Raw genomic sequence first — 24606 nt, forward strand, 5'->3', positions numbered from 1 at the left:
CACGAAATCATCATCTTTGATTCGTAAAAATTATTTTTTATAACCATTTATGAGAAAATTTTTAATACAACTGGCTAATAAGCTTAGGTGTTCTAAAAGTTTATTACAGATGAAGTTACCATTTGTTGAACCTTAAGGAACCTAACATTTCATATGCTTTTGATTTTTCTGCTCATAATATTGTCTGTGGTATTATGCATCAAATGAAAGAACTGGGACAGAGAAGGGGAAAGAGGGACGCTTCCGACTGGTGGAAAAAACCTCTGCTATGTAGAACTTCACCTAATCAACTATTCTCAGCTATTGCTGATATCGGTTTGTTCATTCTTATACTTTGTTTTGATCATCTGCATAGGTTTTAAGCACTTTAGTTTGGCTCAGATGAAACTGGTTTTTTGTCTTTCACAGAGAGTCCTAAACATTGGCAGAGTCATTCCATTTGACAGCCGTTCTATGCCCCACCTGCACCCGTCCTACCTGGACACGAGGCCACTGGCTTGCCTTGAAAACTCTGATGCGAGCACAGTGTGGATCGCCTCATTTCCAGGTAGCATGAACGATTAATTTTCTTTTTGAAACGAAATCTCATCTGCCTTCTTGTAATTCTATACATTATTCTTACTTTTGCCTCTGGAGCGACATAGAATAAAGCTATATTCCAGCTGACAGTGTTGTCAGTTCTTGAGAATTGCCACATGTCCCTGTCTGGGTTTTCCTCACCAGGCCAAATCCCCGGAGTCTTTCAGACATCCACCCTCATCAGACTATGCCTTGGCCCATCATCCGTTCAATTCCTCAGATATATTCCAATTCCGCAGCGGGCCTTTTTTACTGGATTTACTTTCTATTAAAAGAATATGTTGTTTGGTCTAATTTCTTTGGGACATGATTTTTGCTTTTTCTTTCAGAGTAGAAAAAATCTGTCCTTCCATCAAATCTGTTTCTTCCCTTGGAAGGTCTCCACAGCTCAGTCAGGATGAAGTGAGCCTGGACCAATGATCATTCCCTGTGCTGCTGTTACAGTTACAAAGACCAGGCGATGTTTCCATCATTTCACAGGAAAAACTAGGGGGAATTGGTTTATAGTGGTGCAGACATTTTACTGCATGTGCGCCTTGACCAGTGGAAATAGTAATTCACCAAACACGTGTGAGTGCCTGCCTGGGGAAGAAGAAAGATGGTCATGATATAGTCTGAACGGGCTGTTCGCAGCCCAGCAGGGAAGCTACAAGATGTTAAATGCAAAACCCCTGGCCGGGCACGGTGGCTCACGTCTGTAATCCCAGCATTTTGGGAGGCCGAGGCGGGCAGATCACGAGGTCAGGAGATCGAGACCATCCTGGCTAACACGGTGAAACCCCGTCTCTACTAAAAATACAAAAAATTAGCTGGGCGTGGTGGCGGTTGCCTGTAGTCCCAGCTACACGGGAGGCTGAGGCAGGAGAATGGCGTGAACCCGGGAGGCGGAGCTTGCAGTGAGCCGAGATCACACCTCTGCACTCCAGCCTGGGAGACAGCCAGACTCTTGTCTCAAAAAAAAAAAAAAAAAAAAAAAGAAAACCTGAGGATGCCTAAAATTAAAGGGCAAGAAAGAGTAGAAAGGTGAGGATTAAAAATGCATGGAGACGGCAGGGAATTGAAGCTAATTCTTGGAGGAGGCAGGAAGGGCCGCAAAGGAGACTCTAAGCTGGAGGTTAGGGAGAGAGTTCTGCTCAAGGAAATTCAGACAACACAATACGCATCTACCCAGACGTGGTTGGTCACTTAGGAACAGCCTTACCTTTAGGAAGTGCAACTAAAAGCTTAGCATCAGTTCCTCTTTTGTGGTTAGCGAGCTGTTCTTTATCTTCGAGTGAGAACTCCTTCTGAAAGCTAAAAATTACTCCATTAATAAAGTTAAGTCCGTTTAAATAAAGATATATAAGTAAAAAAATGCAGAACATAAAAATTATGATATTGTTACACATCATTAAATATGTATACATAGATCGCAGGTAAAACATTTTATATTGGGGAGTAAATTGGTAACTTTTTTCACTTATTTATATTTCTGTAAATATTGTGATTTTTTGTGCAACTAAGTAATTACAGCAGGATTGGTGGGTGGTGTGTGAAGACATTGCTGAACTGGGAGTCGTGTGCTTTAACTCAGACTGACCACCTCTTCTTGACCTAAGAATAGCTGTGCAAGCTTGTATTAATTACTCAACCTCTCTGCGCTACAATTTCTTCTTCAGAAAATCAGTAACTTGTCTAGGTGATCTACACGCTGTCCTCCAGTGTTAAAATTACATTAAAGTAACAGATGCCTTCAAACAACCAAGGCATCAAAGCATGGTCAAAAGTTTGGAAAGCCTCATGAAGACTCCTGTTGGAATAAAAGAGGAAACGAAAGAGGAGAATAATAAAGGAAGTGAACCCTTACTGTGGACTTTCTCCCATGTTAAGCACACCCCAGGTATCTCCTTAATTATCTCCCCAAGACCCTATGAGGTATGAACTACTCAGCAGGGTGCTGATAAAGGTACAAATGGCCCTGACCTCTTGCCCCGCCCACCCAGACCCTCCACCTGGCACCTGCTTTGCCAGGTGGTGTCAACACTCCCACCATGGAGGATCTCAGGCTCCCACAGGACTCACTGAACTCAAAGTCCGGAGAGAGGCATGCACGTCAGGCTGCAGCACAACACCGGAACTAGTACCATCCTCAGTTTACAGATCCGGAAATTGTTACGTGATTTGCCCAAAGACTCATATTTAACAAGAAGAGGAGATGAGATTCAAATCCGTCTCCTAGTTTAATACCAGCCACAGTCACCCCAAGACTGCTGTGTACACAACTCCATCGTCTTTGATGTGCCCGGGGCAGGCAGGGCAGAGGGTGCTGCTGCCTCGAAGGAAGAAAACAAACCTGTGGAAACAGGGAACTGTGGTTCCTCAAGGTCAGTGTGACCTCCAGAGGGGTAAAAGATGGGCATGAAAAAGACTCACTGTGAAGCTGACCTTCCCCCTGTACGGGTGGATTTCCATAGAGGCCAAGGAAGAGACCGAGGAAGCCGCTGTGGGTACTGTGTAAGTGGGACAGCTGAATAACCTCTACCCTCTGTGTAAACTACACGGAAAGAACTTCCACACAGTCCAAAGCGTGGCCGCCATCCCGCGCTCCTAGAACCAAGCCCATCTGAAATCTTCGTCTTTCCATATCCAATGTAGCAAAGCTTATACTCCACAGGTAAGTGTGTTCACATTATTTAATGAAAAGTCTAGAGAATAATTAGGCTTCATAAGCCACACTCCAGATTGGCTGGAAGAGCCTAGGACACCTGCCTAGTCAGAAACTTGGAATTATCGCTGACTTCTAAACACTGAATTGTAAGGCAGTAACTACTGCTTTCAATGTAGAAACCTCAAAAAATTAAATAATGGCAGAAATGTACTCGACTTAAGGAATGGCATGTTATTTTAACTGATTATTTAATTGCTAATTTAAACATCTTGACAAAGCTCTATACTTTCTTTGGGAAACTAAAATATTTTCAGGAAAAAAAAAATTCTACATTAAAGTGAAATAATGCAATCCCTGAAATATTTAGCTTGTGGAGCACTGACTTGGGGTACAAATGCTGTATCTTATTTTCAGAAATAAACATCTGTGTGCCTTTATTTTCCTCTTCATGTTTCTCAGAAAGCTCAATGGAGTCACTAATGAAAAGCAAAAAAGTGTCCCTGAGTTAAATACTCCGCTGAATTTACAGAGTGAGCTTTACGAGTCATCACCGAACACTGCCTGGCTCCACGGGCACTTATTTTCTCCAAACACGCTACAAATAGTGCCAGCACCACGTGAAGTGCAGCCTTTTGATGGCAGGTCAGAAACCAAAGAAAACCCAAGTTCTAAGAGGAAAGTCTCTGACGCTTCTTGATGTGGTTCACTCGACATGCTGTTTCCTCCGCCTGAGCTCTCTCTCTCCAGCCTCCTGCCGTCCTGTGGCTTCGTCTCGCTCCTCATCTGGGCCTCAGTTGACTGGTCATGTCCTCAGGGCAGAGCACCTGGACCCACTGCCTATCCTGACCAGAACCCAAAGTATATTACATACCTCATTAACCCCAGCACTTCCTGGGGGCTGAGGCAGGAAGATTGTTTGAACCCAGGAGTTTGAGACCAGCGTGGTCAACATAGCAAGGTCCCATCTCTTAAAAAAAAAAAAAAAAAAAAAAAAAAAGGAAAATTAGCCAGGCACAGTGGCACAAGCCTGTAGTCCCAGCTACTCAGGAGGCTGAGGTTGCAGGATCCATTGAGCCTAGGAGTTTGAGGTTGCAGTAAGCTATGATCATTTCACTGTACTCCAGCCTGGGAGACAGAGTGAGACCCTGTCTGTTAAAAAATTAAATGATTGAATTAAAAACTATTTTTAAAAAATTAAAATATGTTGAATGAATGAACGACTACTACAAAACACTTCAAATGAATACTATAATTCACCCTGAAGTATTTTTTGTGTACTTTTTATGCAAAGTTGATGTGACGGCCAGGGGTAAAATCATTACAAACACTGAGAATAACTGTAAGAGCATACGGTCAATAACATCAGTCATAAGCCCCTCCTCCCTCCCTTCCATCTCAGCCTCCCTCCTTTCCTTTCTTCCTTTCTTTCCTTCTTTCATCTTTGGACAGGACATAATTTGGAACACATCATCCCTTAGCACCTTCGCTCACCTTGCATACATGTGTGAAAAACTGGTGTAATCGCACGTGTTTGTAAAGTATCGATTTTAGAATCTGCAGCTTCCAGGTAAACATTTATTACTGAGTCCACACGGCTGTCATCACCCTCTGGTCCTGTCTCCGCTGCCTCTCTCCCCTGACTCTCTCCCCTGCTCCTGCTAAATGACTGGGGGGTTCTGAGAAAGCAGATGAGCAGGCAGGAGGAGCGGGAGTAGGCAGACTGGGCTGGAAAGTGTGGCTTTGGCTCAAGGCGGTGCCACAAGCTGTGATTGATGCAAGACCCCTCAAATCAACATGTGAAATCGAGTTTCTTTCTTTAAAAAAAATCGTGTTTCTTCCCTGAACTTTCTCTACCTGAGGGCACCGATCATCAGTGAAAACACAGGTAAGACGTGCTTGTAAAATTCAGGACGGTTCATCGGTGAGCACCTTTTCCGGCTCATCTAACGCTGATGAAACACAAGCACCTGGGAGGGTCCGGACTCTTCTCTCCTCTCTGCTTCTTCTGACCCAGAGGCTCCAGAGCAGGGAGACTGGTAGGGCCCATTACTAACGCACATGGACTGGTGACCCCAAAAGCATGGAGCTCTCAGATGCTGGATCCTGCCCTTCCTCCTCAGTCACCCCCCGAGGGACAAAGGGGTGCCTGCAGGGGCAACCTCTGCAGGCCTTGGTGTTTCACTAGAGCTCAACCAAAAGTAAGAGCCTGTGTTTCAGTAGGGAGGCATCTCTCCATAGATACTAAAGTTAGTGCTGTCCACTTCATTTTCTGCATTTTGATTTTAGCTTTCTAACAGTGAGAAACACCTTTTGGATTTTTATCCAACTCTCTGTCTCCCCTGAAACAGCGCTCATTCTTTAGGACTGATTGTTTGTGCCACCACCCCCCTTCCTCTGCTTCTAAGAAGAGAATGCCCCCTGCTTCCATGACAATTTTTCTTTTAAATGTGTCCCATTAACCTACTTAAATGCCTACCCGTAGCAACAGGGGGAATTTTATTAAAGGGAGAGCAGGATACTCCGCTGTTATCATCTCTATTTTTCACAACGTGGAAATGCTACTATTACAAGGACTGTGCAGCACCCACACAGCGTAAGTCTCCTCCACAATCTGTTCATTCCCCTACTGAAGTTTAAATTACAAGATACGGGAGACGAAGCCCCTTTAGCTCATATTTTCGTCTCTTTTAGCTGGTGTCTGGTTGACTAGATTTCTTTTAAGGAAGCAGGCTCTTGTACCTCCAGCCTATTTTACACTTAGCACCATAGCACATAGGCTGTCATTTTACTAGGTATGCATGACGTAACACCCATGATTTGAGAACAGCTGTGTCTGTTTGAGTCTCTGTCCACTGACGTGTGTGACTTTCATATTGCATGCTTTTCCTATCCTTGAATAAGGAATGCCTTCCTGTCTCTTGTTTCCTTAATCACTTATTAGCTCCATGACAGTTAAATCAACCTACTAGGGACATATTAGAAAACAAGCCGGGGTCAGAAGCAGTGGCTCATGCCTGTAATCTCAGCACTTTGGGAGGCCGAGGCGGGTGGATCATGAGGTCAGGAGATCGAGACCATCCTGGCTAACACGGTGAAACCCTCTGTCTCTACTAAAAAATACAAAAAACTAGCTGGGCAAGGTGGCGGGCGCCTGTAGTCCCAGCTACTCGGGAGGCTGAGGCAGGAGAATGGCGTGAACCCGGGAGGCAGAGTTTGCAGTGAGCCGAGATTGCATCACTGCACTCCAGCCTGGGCGACAGAGCAAGACCGTCCCCCCCCCCACCAAAAAAAGAAAGAAACCAAGCCTCAGATCCTATTAAAACACGGCCAAGATGAGAAATATGGATGATGGACGCATCCCATTAAAAAAGTAACGTTTCGTGAGTCAGTGAAGACAACCTCACTGATGACTCTGGATCATCATTGTTCTAATTAACCTTATACTTAGATGTGCTACTTGATGATATTGTGTGTAAAAATTAAATAAAGCATAAACATTTAAAAGATGCGGATGAATTACACCAAGGATTTGTCCCATCCAGTGTGTTTGCAAGATCAACTGGCATTTTCAAATGCAGAGCAGGCTCAGCCTGAGGAGGACAGAAGTTAGACCCCTGTCTATTCTAATGTTGTTGAAATGCAAATCCTTTTTGGTCAAGGAACAATGTCATAATACCTGAGGCACAAGAGCAACTGTGTGGAAATTGGAGCTGGGCCCTTCCACTATAGTAAAGCACAGATTGAGACCTTTGCCTGACTGTGTAGGGGACAGCTTTGTGCCTCCATCTGAAAATATAAAACTCTATTAATATAGGCAACAATCTACTAAAAAGTACCTGAGATACAGCTACTGTGTATGGCACAGGCATTCATTTCCACGTTCTCTTACATCCATGATGATGTGTCATGGAGTTATAGCACATTAGGTCAATCAAATTAGCACCCATAATATTCTGGGGCCAAGGGGACTGGAAGTACAGAAAGGTTAAGAGAGAGAGAGATGGAAAGACCAGGGAAGAATAACTCAAATGGGTGGATGGACGGATGGATGGATGGATGGATGTGTGTGTGTGTATGTCTATGGAAAAAGGAAGGGAGGGAGGGAGGAGAGGAAGCAAGGAGGAAGGAAGAGGGAGGAGAAACAAGTTTAAACCATTTCTAAAAAGAATCTAGTTCCCTTCTTTGATGGACAGATTGCAAAAGGACAGTGCCTGCTTAGAGGCACGTGTGAGAAAGAAAAGATAATAGTCCTTTAAAAGTTTGCAACGACAAGAGACGTCTAGGTTCTGTTCTCCAAATCACATCCATAAACAGAATTAAATACAAAGATTCCTTTGCTTCGTAAATTTTAATAAATCAATAGAAAACATATTGCCAAACATTTAAACTCATGAGTTAGACATTCAAGAGAATAATTTTAAAAGCTACAACAAATCTTCAAAATTTCACAGTCGTTGAGACAAGGCTACTTTACCTTGAAACTTTCCTTTGACGTGGGAATCCAACGAAGCTTAAGTTTTTCTTGTTGAAGTCTAAGGGAAAAGAAATAATGTAACATTGAAATAGTTATGCAAGTTGTTAAAAATCCAATGAGAAAAAACTCTCCAAACTCCTTTTGAACATATAATTTAAGAAAAAGAAAACCGTTAACCAAACAAAAAATAGAAATGCAAAAATGACACCTTCTAAGAATCAAATTCCACATGGAAATGTACATAGGTGAGTTTTGCTTTTCTCTTTCAGAAAGCAGCCAACATACTCCATGGGTAAATGAAAATAATAACAACAATAATAACAATGATACTTCTAACATAGTTAGTTCAATGTTACCATTTAAATTTGTTATGGCAGCAAGAATAACTCAAAGCAATTAAATACTAAATAACACAGCTATATACTCAGGAATAGAGAAGAAAAAAAGCAATTTTGGTCCAGGTAACGAGAAATGTTTGCGATGCCTTTAAAGCATGGGGGTGGGGTCTGAAGAGCAAAGGACAACTCAGCTGTGTCTTTTGCTCTCATTAAAATCTAAACAATAACAACTAATAAAAATAACCATTTATTTGTATTTTGAAGACAAGATATGTATTATGCAAAGACAGCTGGTAACAATTCTATACAGGAAAAACACATCCCAAATGAACAGGTTAATCAAAACCAGGCACAGATAAAACTTACAACCAGTCTAATGGCATGTAATCTGTTTTACAGCCTTTGGCTTACAGCATTTGTTCACTAAGAAAACCACAAATAGACCATTTACAGAAACTTCTTCCCCTAAGGAAGTGCCTTTTGCTCTTTAATATTTAGGGGCAGAAGCCTGAGGAAAAATAAGTACAAAATATATCAGATGCTGACACTTCATTATCCATCAAAATACATCCTCAGTCCTGGAATTTGGAACTGTGGCCAACTAAAGAAATACAATAAAATGAAAGATATAATGGCAGCAAAACATCTAAGCTTTTCTCCTAACTATACAAGTTTCTTGTTACGTAATTAACAGAAGAGAAATCAATTCACAAAACTATCAAGTGCTGTAGGAGAAAATTCCTGAATCTGAGGTCTGAATTGTTCAAGTCACTTCCCAATAGTGCATTTGAGTTGGAAAACAGTTTTGATGTATCATGGCTGAGTTTCAAATATGATACTCAAAATAACCTTAGCGTTTCATTTTTGTTCAATCAGTAAACTGAACATGCCACACCACTTCAGTAGTTAAATTGAGAGCATGTATTTTCCTCCGGGCTAGAAGAAAGCCACTGAAAAGACAGTATCTTGTTCCAAATTGTCTCACATGAAGAGTTAATAAAAAGACACTACGCACCACTGCCTACTGGAAAGAATTTAGTATGTATAGCATTTGATTTAGAAAAATATTTTAACTAAAGTGCAGCACGTCTAGAATTTGATCCAAAGTGTGGGCATTCTGATTGCATTTGCAATTTTTCCTACATAAAGGTTTCAGTGGTTTAGTAATAACTTTAACTTACTAAGGGAAAAAAAATTCACATTATCAACAGTCACAAGATAAGCTCAGTTATAAACTCAATTAGCTATTTAAAGTGTCTTTTGAGAAATGTGTATAAGTAACTGAACACAGGAGAATACATAGGGCAAAATAGAGGACCCCAAGCATTCATTATGTTATAAAATCCATACATAAGAGCATTTCATGTTTATCTTGCCTTACCTTGTTTCTCAGAGAATTTGAAAGCTCCCAAATAGCTGGAAAAACCTGGGCTTCTGAACATGGCTGCACACAGAAGGCTCAGTCACACAGCCTGCTCTACAGCTAATTCTCAGCCAGCAACGACCTTCGTCTGGTCTAAGCAAAACTGGGTTGAGATTTTTCACAGTGCAGGACTAGAGCGACCAGGCACTTGTGTCTTTGAGCCTATGGTACACGAGAAGCAAGAGTCCGCTGGCTGAAACAGCTCAGACCCCATAATCAGATTATGAACAGAAATTAAGCCTGGAGGCGCTGCAACAGACTGGAGCCCAGTGATGGGACGTGCGTGATGTAGATGACCAAGGCAAAGCCATGGCGCATCCCAGCATTTGCTCCGACTAAGGAGACAGTGCTGCAACCTAACCATCATCGGAGGAGTCAAATACAACTTCTTCTCCCTACAGACACACACACAGAGAAAAACCTACAGAGGCCCTCGTGTACTGGGAAGAAGGGACACTTGAGTGTTTCCAGGCTGCTCCAAGTCTGGCTTTGGCTAAGTTAAATGAAGTATTTCACCTAACAGAGAGCCAAAAACCCGTACTTAAGATTTATGAACAACATGGTATACTTCACACCATGCCATGGTACACATGACATTGGGCCATGGTACATGCCATGCTGTGTCATGGTACATGGGTGGTGGCTGGAGGAGACCTGAAGGATCTATGAGTGAGCCATTGTGATGCTGACACCCCACAGTGGTGTCACTGGAACAAGCGAATCAGGCCCGGGCGGACCCTGGGAAGACTGGAGCCGAAGGGGCCTTTCTGATCACCTGGTCTTCATGTAGTGAAATGTTAGGTGACTCCTATAGAATACTCAAGGTCACAAAGCTTGTGGCGTGGAAGTGCCAGGCTGAAAATCCACATGCTCTGACTCTCCCCAGGACAATTCCCACATCCCTGATCAGCCTGAATACAAGAGAACCAGGGCCATTGCTGTAAACTTGTCCTGGATTGAGGTCATAGGGCCTCCCAGCCCTGGCCCGCAGGGATGTTGCTGGTAAAGGGGCCAGCCTGACCCCAGAAGGAGATGTCAGGCCAGTTGCAGTTGTCTTTCATAAACCTTATATGGTTTCTAAGTCTAAGTATGATCCCAAAGACATTGCTCGAAACCAGGGGTGCCCCAAGATATGAGTAACTAGGGCATAGCTAAGGCTGTAAGGCTCAGAGAGAAGTCAGTGTCCCTGGTGGGGTGTGGGTGTTGTGTATAAAAAGAAGCAATTGATTATGATTTTTCCTTTTCTTCCTAATTCTCCCACCATATTGGAGAGGAATAAGATGTGGACATGGCTACTTTGAAGTGTGTAGGAAGCAATGACTCATTAATTCTATTTCTAAAAATGCACACAAGGAAAGTGCTATGAATGAACTCAAGGGGGTTTACCATTTGTATACCAATACCACCCAATTGTCTGGCACTGAAGATGTGGCATCCAGTCCACTTTACCACCAGTGTTTAAGGAAACCATCTCTGTTAAGCATATTTGATCTAAGTGTGCATATGCATATGAGTGCCACGGGCTGGGCCAATGATGAGTTATTATCTTGACGAGAAATGATGACGTAAAAATCAAGCTTAGTTGGATTACGCTGAGGCCAGGCCTAGGTAACAATTGTGAGACAAGAAGTTTGGATTTCTTAGTTTCCTTCTATGGAGATTTTATTTCGGGATTCTGGCAATGAAATAGTTCTGTGAAACTTGTTGTGCACACTTCTATCTGTGTGCTTCTGAGTAAACTATAAATTCTGATTCTTTAAGTGTTTAAGTTTCCTATAGTTCCTAATTTTCTTGGCTATTTGGCACTAAGACCCTTGCTCTCTCTCACTGGATGATTTAGTAAGACCCTACTGGTGCTATTCTATTGAGTGGAGGAGACAGGCTGCCTTTGCCAGCTGAAAAATTCCATATAGATCATTGAACTAGTGAAGACTGAGCTCTACAATAATTAGAATTATTCATTCAGACAACATGAATATCATGATAGGGTTTTCTCAATAACTGACTGGCACATGTGATGCAATCCTCATGAGAAAATCCTCACTTTTTACCTAGGATTGATTTTTTTGAGGGTTGAGAAATGTAACACATTGCAATTTTCCTCAATGCATTATAGTCATTGATGTCTAAATACAGACAAAATTTTCTATAATATTAGTATAGTATTCTACCTGTGCTAGGATGTGTTTTGATCACTGACGAATCTTTATGACTGAAGTACCCTTGCAATTGGGGTAAAAATGTGAGTTACAATAATATGTGTTTTCCCATGAAACTTGAAATTGGATAAATTGATGAGCAATCTGGTACCTGACTTTCCTCTCCCGAGTACGTTTGGCTTCATTTCTGTTACGATGAAAGTGTGTGCTGTGAATGATGTCAATGGTAAATAGGACCTTTATGGACACTCATATGAATGACAATAAGGGCCATTCCTTCAGGCAACATGATTACCCTTGTGTACTCTCCTTCTCAATGAGTGACTAGCATACTTGATGGAATCTACAAGAGGGAAACTTGGTTTTTTACTAAAATTGCATGGATATCATGTTGACAAGATTTGTGATTATTGGTATCATCTCTAAGAGGTGATATTCATTTGGTCTAAATATAGAAGTTAACCTATTAACATCTAATTTATATGTCAGGTTGCTATGTTTTTATAATGTTTGTGGTTTATTGATGATGACTCACAACATAAAGAATATGGCATTATGGCGACTTGTTCTAATTGTAATATATACATATCCCATCATTTATTAAATTAAATACAATGATGAGTAGTATATCTTTTTCTGTGGCGTGACCGTAGCTCACTGTAGCCTTGAACTCCTGGGCTCAAGCAATTCTCCCACCTCATCCTCCTGAGTCTCTGGAACTACAGGCATGTGCCAATACGCCTGGTTAATTTTTGAATTTTTTGGTAGAGATTGGGTCTCACTATGTTTCCTAGGCTGATCTCCAACTCCTGGCCTCAAGTGATCCTCCTGCCTTGGTTTCACAAAATGCTAGGATTATAGGCACGAGCCACCGCTCCCTGCCAGTAGCATTTCTTTTACTTTTTTTTAACAATGCAAATGATTTTTTTTTTTTAAGACGGAGTCTTGCTCTGTCACCAGGCTGGAATGCAGTGGCACGATCTAGGCTCACTGCAACCTCCACCTCCCGGGTTCAAGTGATTCTCTTGCCTCAGACTCCCAAGTAGCTGGGATTATAGGCACGCACCACCATGCCCAGCTAATTTTTGTATTTTTAGTAGAGACGGGGTTTCACCGTGTTGACCAGGATGGTCTCAATCTCCTGACCTCATGATCCGCCTGCCTCAGCCTCCCAGAGTGCTGGGATTACAGGCGTGAGCCTCCACGCCTGAGTGCAAATGATTTTTTTATTTCAGTAGTTTTTTGGGTACAGGTGGTTTTGGATTAAACAGATAAGTTCTTTAGTGATGATTTCTGAGATTTTAGTGCACCCTTACCTAAGCATGTACACTGTACCTAATATGTCGTCTTTTATCCCTCACCCCTCTCCCAACCTTCCCCTTTAGAGTCCCCAAAGTCCATTAGATAACTCTCATGCCTTTGCATCCTCATAGCTTAGCTCCCACTTATAAATGAAAACATATGATATTTGGTTTTCCATTCCTGAGTTACTTCACTTAGAATAATGGTTTCCAGCTCCATCCAGGTTCTTGCAACAGACATTATTTCATTCTTTTTTATGGCTGAGTAGTATTCTACAGTGTATATATACCACATTTTCTTTATCCACTTGTTGGTCTATGGGCACTTAGGTTGGTTCCATATCTTTGCAATTGTGAATTGTGCTGCTATAAATATGAGGATGCATGTGTCTTTTTTATATAATGACTTCTTTTCCTTTGGATAGATACCCAGTAGTGGGATTGTTGGATTAAATAGTAGTTTTACTTTTGGTTCCTTAAGGAATACACCAACAACAAACTATCTAAAAAGAAATTAAGAAATCAATCCCATTCATAATTGTATCAAAAAAATAGTTGTAAATTTAACCAAGATGAAAGATCTGTATACTGAAAACTATAAAACATTGATGAAAGAAATTATAGATGACTCAAATAAATGGGTCCATGAATTGGAATAATTAATATTGGTAAAATTAATAGACCCATTTGTGTATACATTTATAAATGTGTATTTGTGTATACATTTATACATGTATAAAATGGGAATTAGTCTACCTGGGGTGCATATAGAAGACTGGGTAAATAAATTACACAAGCAAACCAGGGTTGAAACTCCATTACTGATTTGAAAAATTTTAAATATTATATTAGAGATGCACACACACCTAATCAGAATGACAGGAAATAGACCAAGACATTAATTCTCTCACAACTCAGAGATAACTCTGTTGATGTTTTCTCTAAGTAACTTCTCTGTTTTCCAAAGTATCCACCGTATGCACGATTTCCTTCTGTAATTGCAAAACAATTAAACACAAATGAAGATGAAGGCAATAAGACCTCTTAAATCCCCAAAGCTTAGACATAGGCTAAAAATCCAGGAGAAAATCCTGGCGTGAATGAATGGCGCCTATGGCCCTACGGCACAAAATCAGCCTGCTCACTTCTTCCAGCAGATGCATATTCTTGGCTCTAAATTGAGGAGTTGACCTAGACGGTCACCAAGATCCTTGACAACAGGCGCCAGTGTTGCCTAACTTTGACAGTAGGTGTGCACAGAAGAACCTCGCCCTGCCTAATAACATTGAATTCACCTATTAAATCCCCTTCATAAATGTTTTTCTTTATTACCAATCATACCTTTCCTGCTCAAAAGCCTTTATTGTCTCCTAACTAAAGGATTATAAAAACTGGAGAGACAGCACGTGACGCACACTTCCGGGTGCATTTCTAGCACAGAGCCCGGCTCAGAACAAGTGAACTATCAATACTGGTTGAATGGATCAATCAATCAAACGAGCAGGCAAGCTCTGAAATTACTTCTATCCTTAAATTTCTCCCATTCTTAGCCAACCTCATTTCGTGAATAGTTGCAGAGAGGAAAAGTATTAATTCTCTTTCCTCAGCTTGAGACTCTTACTTAAAGTCTTCTTATCTTTCCTAAAATCTGAAGCCGTGATATGAAACAGAAATATTTGCATGTAGGGAGAATCAGGGAGAACATGCTAAAGATTCGCTGGGGAAACTGGAAGTATCTTATTATTCTCTATTTCATCTATTTCATTACTATGTGTATTCCTAGTTTTCTTCAGAAAAATGTGTTCATCTGAGTTCCTGGGCATCTAACAGGATTTCTGAGTTACGTAAAGGTAAAAACAGGGATAATGGGCCAGGCGCAGTGGCAGGCAGATCAGGAGGTCAGGAGATCGAGACCATCCTGGCTAACATGGTGAAACCCCATCTCTACTAAAAATACAAAAAAAAATAGCTGGGCATGGTGGCGTGCGCCTGTAGTCCCAGCTACTCCAGAGGTTGAGGGTGGCGAACGGCGAGAACCCGGGAGGTGGAGGTTGCAGTGAGCCGAGATCACACCATTGCACTCCAGCCTGGGCAACAGAGTGAGACTCCATCTCAAACCAAACCAAATCAAACCAAAAAAAAAAAAAAAGACAAACCAGGGACAATGATTCCTGCAGTCCAACTATTGACAATGTCTCAGTATGAGTCCAGGTGAGAAGTGTCACCTCCCAAATTGACAAGGTCAAAAGATAAGGCATTAGATGACAGTCACGGTATTAAACCTTCAGGGACTGTGTAACGCAGGTCACAGCATCAGCTCAGACTACAGGTAGGCTATTTGGGGAGCCAGACCCTGTCACTTGTTCTGGCTGATGATCCGCAAGAACCTCTGCAACGCTGTCCTTTGGGGCAACTCTCCTTTGGGGGCCATGATCCTGGGGGAGAAAATGAGGGCAAAGCCAAGGAAAAGGGAAGTAGCCAGCACCTCCACTGCAGCCAGCCATTTCCCACCAGGGCTGAACAGGATGGCGCCTGTAACCTGCCCTGGCTCATTGTTGGAGGCGGTGGATGCAAGGCTGAGGGTCCTGGAGTATTTAACTCCTTTAGTCTTCTCAGTGCCTGCTGGGGAGATCCTATGACTTATCCTCATATGCAGATGAGAAAACCAGGATAGCGCATGACCTAGGATAGGTACATCAAGCCTAAACCAACAATTTAAAATACATCCCTGAAGGCAAAACAGGGCCTAGTGGTGGCTTATGCCTGTAATCTCAGCACTTTGAGAGGCCAAGTCAGGAGGATCGCTTGAAGCCAGGAGTTCAAGAGCAGCCTGGGCAACAAAGTGAGACTCCGTCTCTACAAAAAATTAAAAAAAAAAAAAAAGTTAGCTGGGCATGGTGGCACACGCCTGCAATCTCTACTTGTAATCAGCTACTTGTGAGGCTGAAGTGGAAGGAGAGTTTGAGCTCTGGAGGCCAAAGCTGCAGTGAGCTATGACCACGCCACTGTACTCCTCCAGTGTGGGCAACAGATTAAGACTCTGTCTCTAAAAAAATTTTTTTTAATAAAGGCAAAACAGCCATTCCCTGGCCAGCCACAATAAAATCAAAGAGGGAAATAGGACGGTGAGGTCAGGATAAAATGAGAGAACACATACAGAAGCACTCTGAAAATGGACTGCATTATTTAATCCACACAAGGAATCTGTATCAAAAAGAGATTCAGGTGCACTACACGCTCCTCCAGAGGTCCGTATGATGTCACCTCATGTCACCTTGTTGTGCTCACTGAACATCAATGAAAGCACTCTCAGTCTACAGAAACATGAGTTGGAATGAATGAATTCACTAATTAATGTATGTATGTATTTTTTTTATTTGAGACAGGGTCTGGCTCTGTTGCCCAGGCTGGAGTGCAGTGGCACAAACACAGCTCACTGCAGCCTCAACCTCCTGGGCTCAACCCATCCTCCTACCTCAGCCTCTTGAGTAGCTGGGACCATGCCCGGCTATTTTTTGAAATTTGTAGACATGGGATCTTGCCATGTTGCCCAGGCTGGTCTCAAACTCCTGACTTCAACTGATTCTTCCACCTTGGCCTCTCCAAGTGCTGGGATTACAGACGTGAGCCACCAAGCCAACCATGAGCTGGAATTTAAACGGACAGTACAGGGGAGTGTGATACTACGACTAGCAGTTGTCTGAATACATACTGACGTGACTTACCAATACATTTCCAAAATTAAGAAGTGCTATGGAAATGATTTTAATGAAATCTACTATAAGCTACTAATGATGATGGCTGGAGTGAAATTCCAAAGTGAAGAACGTATTTTTATAGACCAGTAAAGGAGCATTTTGTATGCTAGCAACGGCCATAAATGGTATTCTCATCTTCTTTGGTGGATTTTCTTTATGTGTGCAGATCCTTAATCTGAGGCAGAACTGCCTGACCTGAGAAAACTGCCCCTGGGAAAAGCCCACTTAGGCCCTTTCATTTCCCTTTGATCACATCTCACCGGTCAGTCAGACTTCCCAGATTTCTCATTTTAGTCTAATTCTCCTCCTGTGTGCACTGTGAGATGCTCTGTGAATTTTGGTTAGTGGTAATATTTTGGACAAGCCTGCAAATAAAACGCTGCGTTACATCACTGCGTAAGGTAATTTAAAACAGACCACGTAGATAGAGATGAAAAGGCGAAGTACGTTCAATAAGAAATGTTACAAGTCGCAGCTATGTTTTCTTTATCAGATGTGTTGAAAGAAAACCGTGCCAGCCTTTCTGTAATTCAGAAATCTTTTTTTAAAGAAAAGGTTTATTGCAATCACCTAAAAGACTTACTAGTGTCTTTAGGCCGGGCGCGGTGGCTCAAGCCTGTAATCCCAGCACTTTGGGAGGCCGAGACGGGTGGATCACGAGGTCAGGAGATCGAGACCATCCTGGCTAACATGGTGAAACCCCGTCTCTACTAATAATACAAAAAACTAGCCGGGCGAGGTGGCGGGAGCCTGTAGTCCCAGCTACTCCGGAGGCTGAGGCAGGAGAATGGCGTAAACCCGGGAGGCGGAGCTTGCAGTGAGCTGAGATCCGGCCACTGCACTCCAGCCCGGGCTACAGAGCAAGACTCCGTCTCAAAAAAAAAAAAAAAAAAAAAAGACTTACTAGTGTCTTTAAAGTAAATGTTCAAAAGAGTAATGTTAACATTTATAATGAAATTATCTCCAATCATTTTAGTTTCTGGTTCATTCCAAATCTATGGCTAATGACTCTTGGAGAGAAAAATCCAGGTACCTCGGAGGAAGAGAGGGTGGTCAGCTGACTGTCAGAAAAGAAAGACATAGGTCTGTTCTGTGTTTAAATTACACACTGAAATATACATACAATGGAATATTATTCAGCCTTAGAAAGGAAGGAAATTCTGACACTTGCTACAATGTAGAGGAACCTTGAAGATGTTATGCTAAGTGAAATAAGCCAGTCACCAAAGGACAAATACTGTACAATCCTACTTATATGAGGCTTCTAGAATGGTCACATACAGAGACAGGAAGTAGAATGGTGGTGATCAGGGGCTGGGCAGAGGGAAAACTGGGGAGCTGTTGAAGAGGTAGAGTTTCAGTTTGGAATGATGAAAAAGTTCTGGAGAGGGATGGAGGTGACGGCTGCACACTCTGTGAGCGAATGCACCTAAATGCCACCGAACTGTTCACTTAAATATGGTCGAATGGTATGTATATTTCAGCACAATATACAACAAAATGCACACTGAGGGCAAATCACAGCTGAGGTAAAATGCAGGCACATGCTGAGCACCTGGAGAACAGCTCTTGTGAGGGGCACATGGCTGGCCCACCACTCGCAGGAGGCCAGGAGACGCCACGGCCAATTCTGACCTGTTCAAAGCCCCAACCCACAAAGGGCTCTTAAACAATGATGTGATGAATAGACATAAAACTAACTGTTCCCAGGAACAGCAGCTCATGCCTGTAATCCCAGCACTTTGGAAGGCTGAGGCAGGAGGACTGCTTGAGACCAGGAGTTAGAGAACAGCCTGAGCAACATAGCAAGACCCCCATCTTCACCAAAACATTTTTTAAATTAGCTGGGCATGATAGTATGAACCTGTAGCCCCAGCTACTCAGAAGGCTGAGGAAGGAGGATTACTTGAGCCCAGAAATTTGAGGCTGTGGTGAGCTTTGATCATGCTACTGTACTCCAGCCTGGGTGACAGAGTGAGACCCTGTCTCTAATAATAATAATAATAACAATAATAATAATAATAGTAAACCTAGGTGTTCACTGTATGAAGTCTGTGGCTGCATCCTGGGACATCATGAGGTGCAACGTGCCACACCTTCAGAGCTGCGGGGGCCCACGCCTCTCCTCTCGTGAGAAGAAGACCTCATGCAGAGGGGAAGGGGCTGACTCCGGTACAGTCGTCCAGGGAGGGCGGAGAAGGCTCTGCCAAATGCAGTCATTCCATGCTCACTACTTGATGGTTTTCACATGAACAGAAAGCAGGGAAACACTGAATCATCACAGAGGGGAATTTCTTATGAGTCTAAAAGTCCAGATGGCAGACAAGTGTATAAAAAATGCCTGTTGCTACCCAATAGATCATAGCTGTTCTAAAGCTAGACTTGAATGATTTGAAGGAAAGTTTCAAATAAAGTAATTTCTGGCCCTCCTTGTTCTTGGAAGGGCATCTTAATAAACTAACAATAATGACAAACTCAGCAACAATAATCGGTATCAAAATGCAAGAAAAGCTCATCAACCTGCGATCCCCAACGTCACCCTTGTTTTCCATGGGTTATTTTTTATTTTTTAAGACAGGGTCTGGCTCTGTTGCCCAAGCTGCAGTGCGGTGGCACAATCACAGCTCACTGCAGCCTCGACCTCCTGGGCTCAAGCCAATTCCTCCCACCTCTGCCTCCTGAGTAGCTGGGACTACAGGTACACACCACCACGCCCAGCTAATTTTTGTATTTGTTGTAGAGATGGGATCTTGACATGTTGCCCAGGCAGGTCTCAAACTCCTAGGCTCAAGCAATCCTCCCACCTCGGCCTCCTAGAGTGCTGGAATTGCAGGTGTGAGCTACTGCGCCCGGCCTCCACGGGTTGTATTAACTGGTACCTGAGACCTACCAGGCTCTCAGAACAAGTTCCCAGCCCTTTGCTGATTGATACGGGGCGGAGGAGGGCGTGTCCATGAGATTTCACACGTTCATGATTGACTTTCTTCATGGTCATATTATTGCACCAGGAAAGCAGATCCTGTGCTCACAGTGCAGGTGCCATGGGGAGGTCATGACACAGAACAAATCAAAGGCATATTCCACACTGTCTGTTGAAATGACTCAAGACACATTTACGCTTATGCATGGGTGTAACATCTTATTAAGCAAAAGATATCAAACTTGGGTGGCCCTCAGACCATGTGCGGTGCTTGTTTAAAATGAAAGACCCCTCACCCCAGATGATTAGGATACGCCCACAGAGTTAGAAAACCATGAATACAAGCCACTGATGATATAAAGCCCAGGAAGAAGCAGGGAAACAGCATAATCAGATCGGGTGAGTGTGATGAAGGAAGGCTTCCTGGAGGAGGAGGCTGGAGAGCTTATTTGTGGAGGAGACGATGGCAATAGGTGAATGGGAAGGCCAAGGGCCCTCACCTCTGTGCCAGGAAGAAGAGCAGACAGCGTGGGAGCTGGAACTGGGAAGAGGCCTAAGAAGGGCATGGGCTTAAATGGTCCCATCCCTCTGTATGGTAAATGCACCTGACAGCAATCACTTAGGCACACGCTGAGAATGGCCCTGTATGGCGGAGGCACCCGCATGGGGTTCAGGGTTCCAAGCTAAGGAATCCAGGAGAAGCCAATTGGAGATTCATTCCTTATCTATGAGGAACATCCGAGCAGTTTCCCTGCCCCGCCCCCGCCACTGCATGCACGGGGGATCAGGGCTGTTTGTTTTGGGGTATGTGGAGGCTGCCAGGTGGAGATTGTCGGGGGAGGTGCCAAGTGGACATGCTATTGCCATATCAACTGCACGCCCTTGAAAGCTGTTGCGGTTCTCCTGCTCACCCCACTGCCACTGGACTCTCCCCGGTATGCAATCCCCCAACAGAACCCCATGTCTCATTCACTGGCTCCAGGTCTCTTCTTCCGCCTCTTGAACCTGCTGCCTTCCCGTGGAGTTGACAGGGTTCGGCATGACACCCACCCACATTCAGACGGAACGTGCCGTGGGCCCAGCCAGGGCATTCTGAGGTGGGAAGGGAGGCCGTGGACAGCCCGCGAAGAAGCATCAGAGCCATCCCTGAAGCCCACGTGGAAAAAGAAAATTCAAACACTTGTCACACCCAGACATCAAGCTGGAATACATCATGCTGCTTGGTCTTCAGGTGGTGAGAAAATACATTAAAAAAACAGACAGCGTCTTGCTCCATCACCCAGGCTAGAGTGCAGTGCTACAATCACAGCTCACTGAAGCCTCGACTTCAGGTCCCAGCAATCCTCCCCCCTCAGCCTCCCAAGTAGCTGGGAGTATAATATTCTTCTTCCTCTTCTTCCTCTTCTTCCTCCTCTTCCCCTTCCCCTTCCCCTTCCCCTCCCTTCCCTTTCTTCTTCTCCTTCTCCTTCTCCTTCTTCTTCTTCTTCTTCTTTTGAGACAGAGTCTCCCTCTGTTGACCAGGCTGTAGTGCAATGGCATGATCACAGCACATTGCAACTTTGATCTCCCGAGCCCAGACCCTCCCACCTCAGCTGGGACCACGGGCGTGTGCCACTACACCTGGCTAATTTTTATAGAGACAGAGTTTCACCATGTTGCCTAGGCTGATCTTGAATTCCTGGGCTCAAGTGATCTGCCTGCCTTGGCCTCCCAAAGTGCAAATATTACAGGAGTGTGTCACCATGCCCAGTTTATTCTTTATAGAGACAGGGGCTTCAAGAATCCTTCCACCTCATTCTCCCAAAGTGCCGGGATTACAGGCATGAGCCACCACGCCAGCCAAACTATTTTTTTAACAAGAGGAGAAAAGTGAATGTGCGCTTTCCCTGAACAGCAAGCAGCAGATATAAGCAGTGAAAAGAAGACAAGGACACTGCTCCATGCTCAAAAGAGACACCAGCAGAGCTGAGCCAGCAGCACCTCAGATGTCATTTCCCAACTGTGCTAAAAATCCACACATACACACACAGACACACACACAGACACACACACACAGACACACACACAGACACACAGACACACACAGACACACACACACACAGACACACACACGCTCTGAATCTGACTCCAGCAGTAAGAGCTGTCCCTGTTCTCATGCAGCAGCTTATGAGCCCTGCTGACCCAAGGTCTCTGGAGGGAGAGGAGAACTGAAGCCGGGTCCCGAGCAGTCAGGAGTCAGCGTGAGCCGCGGTTCGCGTCTGTCTTCCCTGCAGGCTGTCCGACGCCTCAGCTCAATGAATGAGAAGCCGCTTAGACAAGGGATGTGAGCCTGAGCGCTCTGAGCGTGGTCACTGCCGCATCCTGAACACAGGTTCCTCCAGGTGTTCGTTTGCCTCACCTGCAGCTTTGGTCCATGAACCATAACCCATGGAACCTGAGGCATCTGCACGAGCATTTCAGTGCAGGAAAGCGTCATCTTCACTAACTTTCAGCTACTGCAGCAAGTTTGGAAGAAACTCAAAAGAGAAAAGATGGATTCAGCCTTAAAGGTTCCGTTGGGAAATGGTCCCTGTGGATGCTCGGCTGTGGCTGTTAACCCCACACACTCATTAAACAGCTTTACTGAAGAGAACACAAAGGAGGTGGGAGAGGTAATGGAGTGCATTCAGTCTACTCTACATTTTTATTTTAGTTTTTAATTGACAAATAATAAATGTACATTTTTATGGGATACATAATGATGTTTGAATACATTTAATATACAGTGATCACAGATTCACTAGTGGTCACTAGTGATCGCCCACTAAGCCCTAGATACATGAGCTCTACCATTCTGTCCTTGGGGAAGTCACCTTCCCAGTGCAAGTGACTTATCCACTTAGCTCACTTGTGGCAGCCCTGGAACACAGGTCCTCTGGCTCCTAAAACTCTGCTGTTTCCATTGTACCACCTTATTATCTAGTGGTATTTCCTTCCTACTACCCACATGACCTCACCATTCAAAAAAGTTTACTATAAAACATAAGATTCTGAGAGTCTGTAAAACATCTTGCATTAAAAGGAAAACATTCCACATTTCCTGACATGGAATACTATGCAGTCATAAAAAGGAATGAAACTGTGTCCGCTGCAGGGACATGGATGAAGCAGGAGGCTGCCATCCTTGGCAAACTAATGCAGGAACAGAAAAACCAAATATTGCATGTTCTCACTTATAAGTGGGAGCTAAACGATGAGAACACACAGACACATAGAGGGGAACAACACACACTGGGGCCTTTTGGAGGATGGAGGGTGGGAGGAGGGAGAGGATTATGAAAAATAACTAACAGGTACAAAGCTTAGTACCTGGGTGATGAAATAATCTGTACATCAAACCCCATAACACATGTTTACCTGTATAACAAATCTGCACATGTACTGCTGAACTTAAAAGTTAAAAAAACATTTCCTGATAAAGTCCATATTCTAGAATCAGCCCTGATACAGGACTGAACAGCACAAGCTAAGCAGTGAAGAAAGCCCCATACCATTCTGTCCTTCGGGCAGTCACCTCCTCCTATAAACCTCCTGTTTTCCAACCAACCCATAAAGTATGCCTGCCAAGGAGAGGGCATATTCCTGTCATCGCGGAGCACTGTCATTAATAGAACAGTACTAGGCCACGTCCCAAGGGCTCGGGTTCTCCGGCTTCATACAGGACACAAGCTCACTGCCACCGCCTCTGCCAGCCAGTCCCCAGCCGCCATTCTCCACAGTCTGCCTAATAAGGCAATCTGCAGGTTGACTGGTGGCTTACAGGTCACCACGGCAAAATGCACAATCTGGGCTTGAAGCAAAGGGAGAGGCTACCTTTTGGCAGACAAAGGGTTACCCTGTGCCAAAAACTCTTCCAAGGCTGCACTGGGACTCCATTTACATAATAGTAGAAACTTGTCACTGCAGCTGGCCAGACTCCAGCCACAGGGTCCAGCTTACAGAGCTGAAGAAAGCTGAGCTGCGGCAGTGGCCTGGAGCTTGCTCAGCCTTTACACGGAAACTTCTCTTTGCCTTCTCCCAACCTCATCAGAGGACTCCCGGAAAGTCCATCTTGCAGGAACTTATGCGGCATATATTCAATTCCCTGAGACTCCCTCACTTCAAAATAGCAACCTGCAAAGAGACTGCATATCCCAGATGCTTAAAAAGGAGCCATAGGTCAGGGAACAATTCTCAGCATTCCAGAAAATCATTACACGCCAGCGAAAAGTGGACGTCTGTATTTCCAACTATGGAGGCGGAGTTGTTGGTCAAGTCATGCCTGATAACAAACGTTCATTATTTTTAATTCTATGAAGGTCTGGGCTCAGAGACTCTCCCAGCCCTGGCCCCTGCGCTGTACTATGCATATAAAGAAAAGAACAGATCTCTGGTGATTTATTGCAGCACATTCATCATTGCACAGATTTCCTTCAGCTTTTAGCCACGGGGTCCCTTTGTCATTCAGAAGGCATCCCACCCACTGGCTCACCAGAATTTAATATGTCCCAACGGAGTTTTGAATACTACCAGCATTTCAACAGCGGACTGGAGCTGCTGAACCACAGCAATATTAGGAAGGGGGTCAGGGAGCATGTGATAGCAATACCGTGGAGGGTAATAGTCACCAAACCACTAGTTCAGAGTCCTGCGCCTAGTCAAATCTAGCACAGCTGAAACGTGTGCTGGTGGCAAACAGAGACGCATCTGACGCTTCATGCCTTCGCTCTGCCCTTTGCGCTGGTGTCCAGTGTGGTCTCTCTTCATGTTAGGACAGTTCCTGTGCAGCTTCTCGGACACCCACAGTAAACACACAGCACCCATTCATTCTCTGCTTCTCTGGGGAATGGAGTTTGAGATGTCTGAAACAAGACTTATGAAAAATGCTTGCCTATTAAGGGATATTATGTTGGGGATGTAAATAGCGGATTGATTTTTAGTTTACACTAATCCAGCATTTACCAAATCAAAATAGTCCCTAAGGAATTC

At 43.8% G+C, this 24606-nt stretch overlaps 1 protein-coding gene and 1 pseudogene across 34 annotated transcripts in view; one reads left to right on the forward strand and one right to left on the reverse strand.

The window, feature by feature from the left end:
• The window catches only part of LOC102125303 (supervillin), a 275990-nt gene that overhangs the window by 100431 nt on the left and 150953 nt on the right, over positions 1-24606 (reverse strand). For 29 of the 34 annotated variants that reach the window (XM_074001307.1, XM_074001301.1, XM_005564890.5 and 26 more), the window contains 2 exons: positions 7701-7758; positions 1781-1872 (listed from right to left, as the gene is read on the reverse strand). Coding sequence is in view for 6 of the 34 variants with exons in the window: in XM_074001300.1 (XP_073857401.1) it covers positions 1781-1872; positions 7701-7758 (150 nt within the window). In the remaining 28 variants the exon portion in view is untranslated. Of the gene's footprint in view, positions 1-1780; positions 1873-7700; positions 7759-9419; positions 9691-24606 lie in introns of those variants that run through there. The other 5 variants (XM_074001303.1, XM_065520461.2, XM_065520460.2 and 2 more) reach the window with 1 other exon arrangement.
• On the forward strand, positions 10987-11062 carry LOC123566990 (small nucleolar RNA SNORD115; annotated as a pseudogene).

The sequence above is a fragment of the Macaca fascicularis genome, chromosome 9, assembly GCF_037993035.2.
Source record: "Macaca fascicularis isolate 582-1 chromosome 9, T2T-MFA8v1.1".
In the NCBI taxonomy this organism is placed as follows: domain Eukaryota; kingdom Metazoa; phylum Chordata; class Mammalia; order Primates; family Cercopithecidae; genus Macaca; species Macaca fascicularis.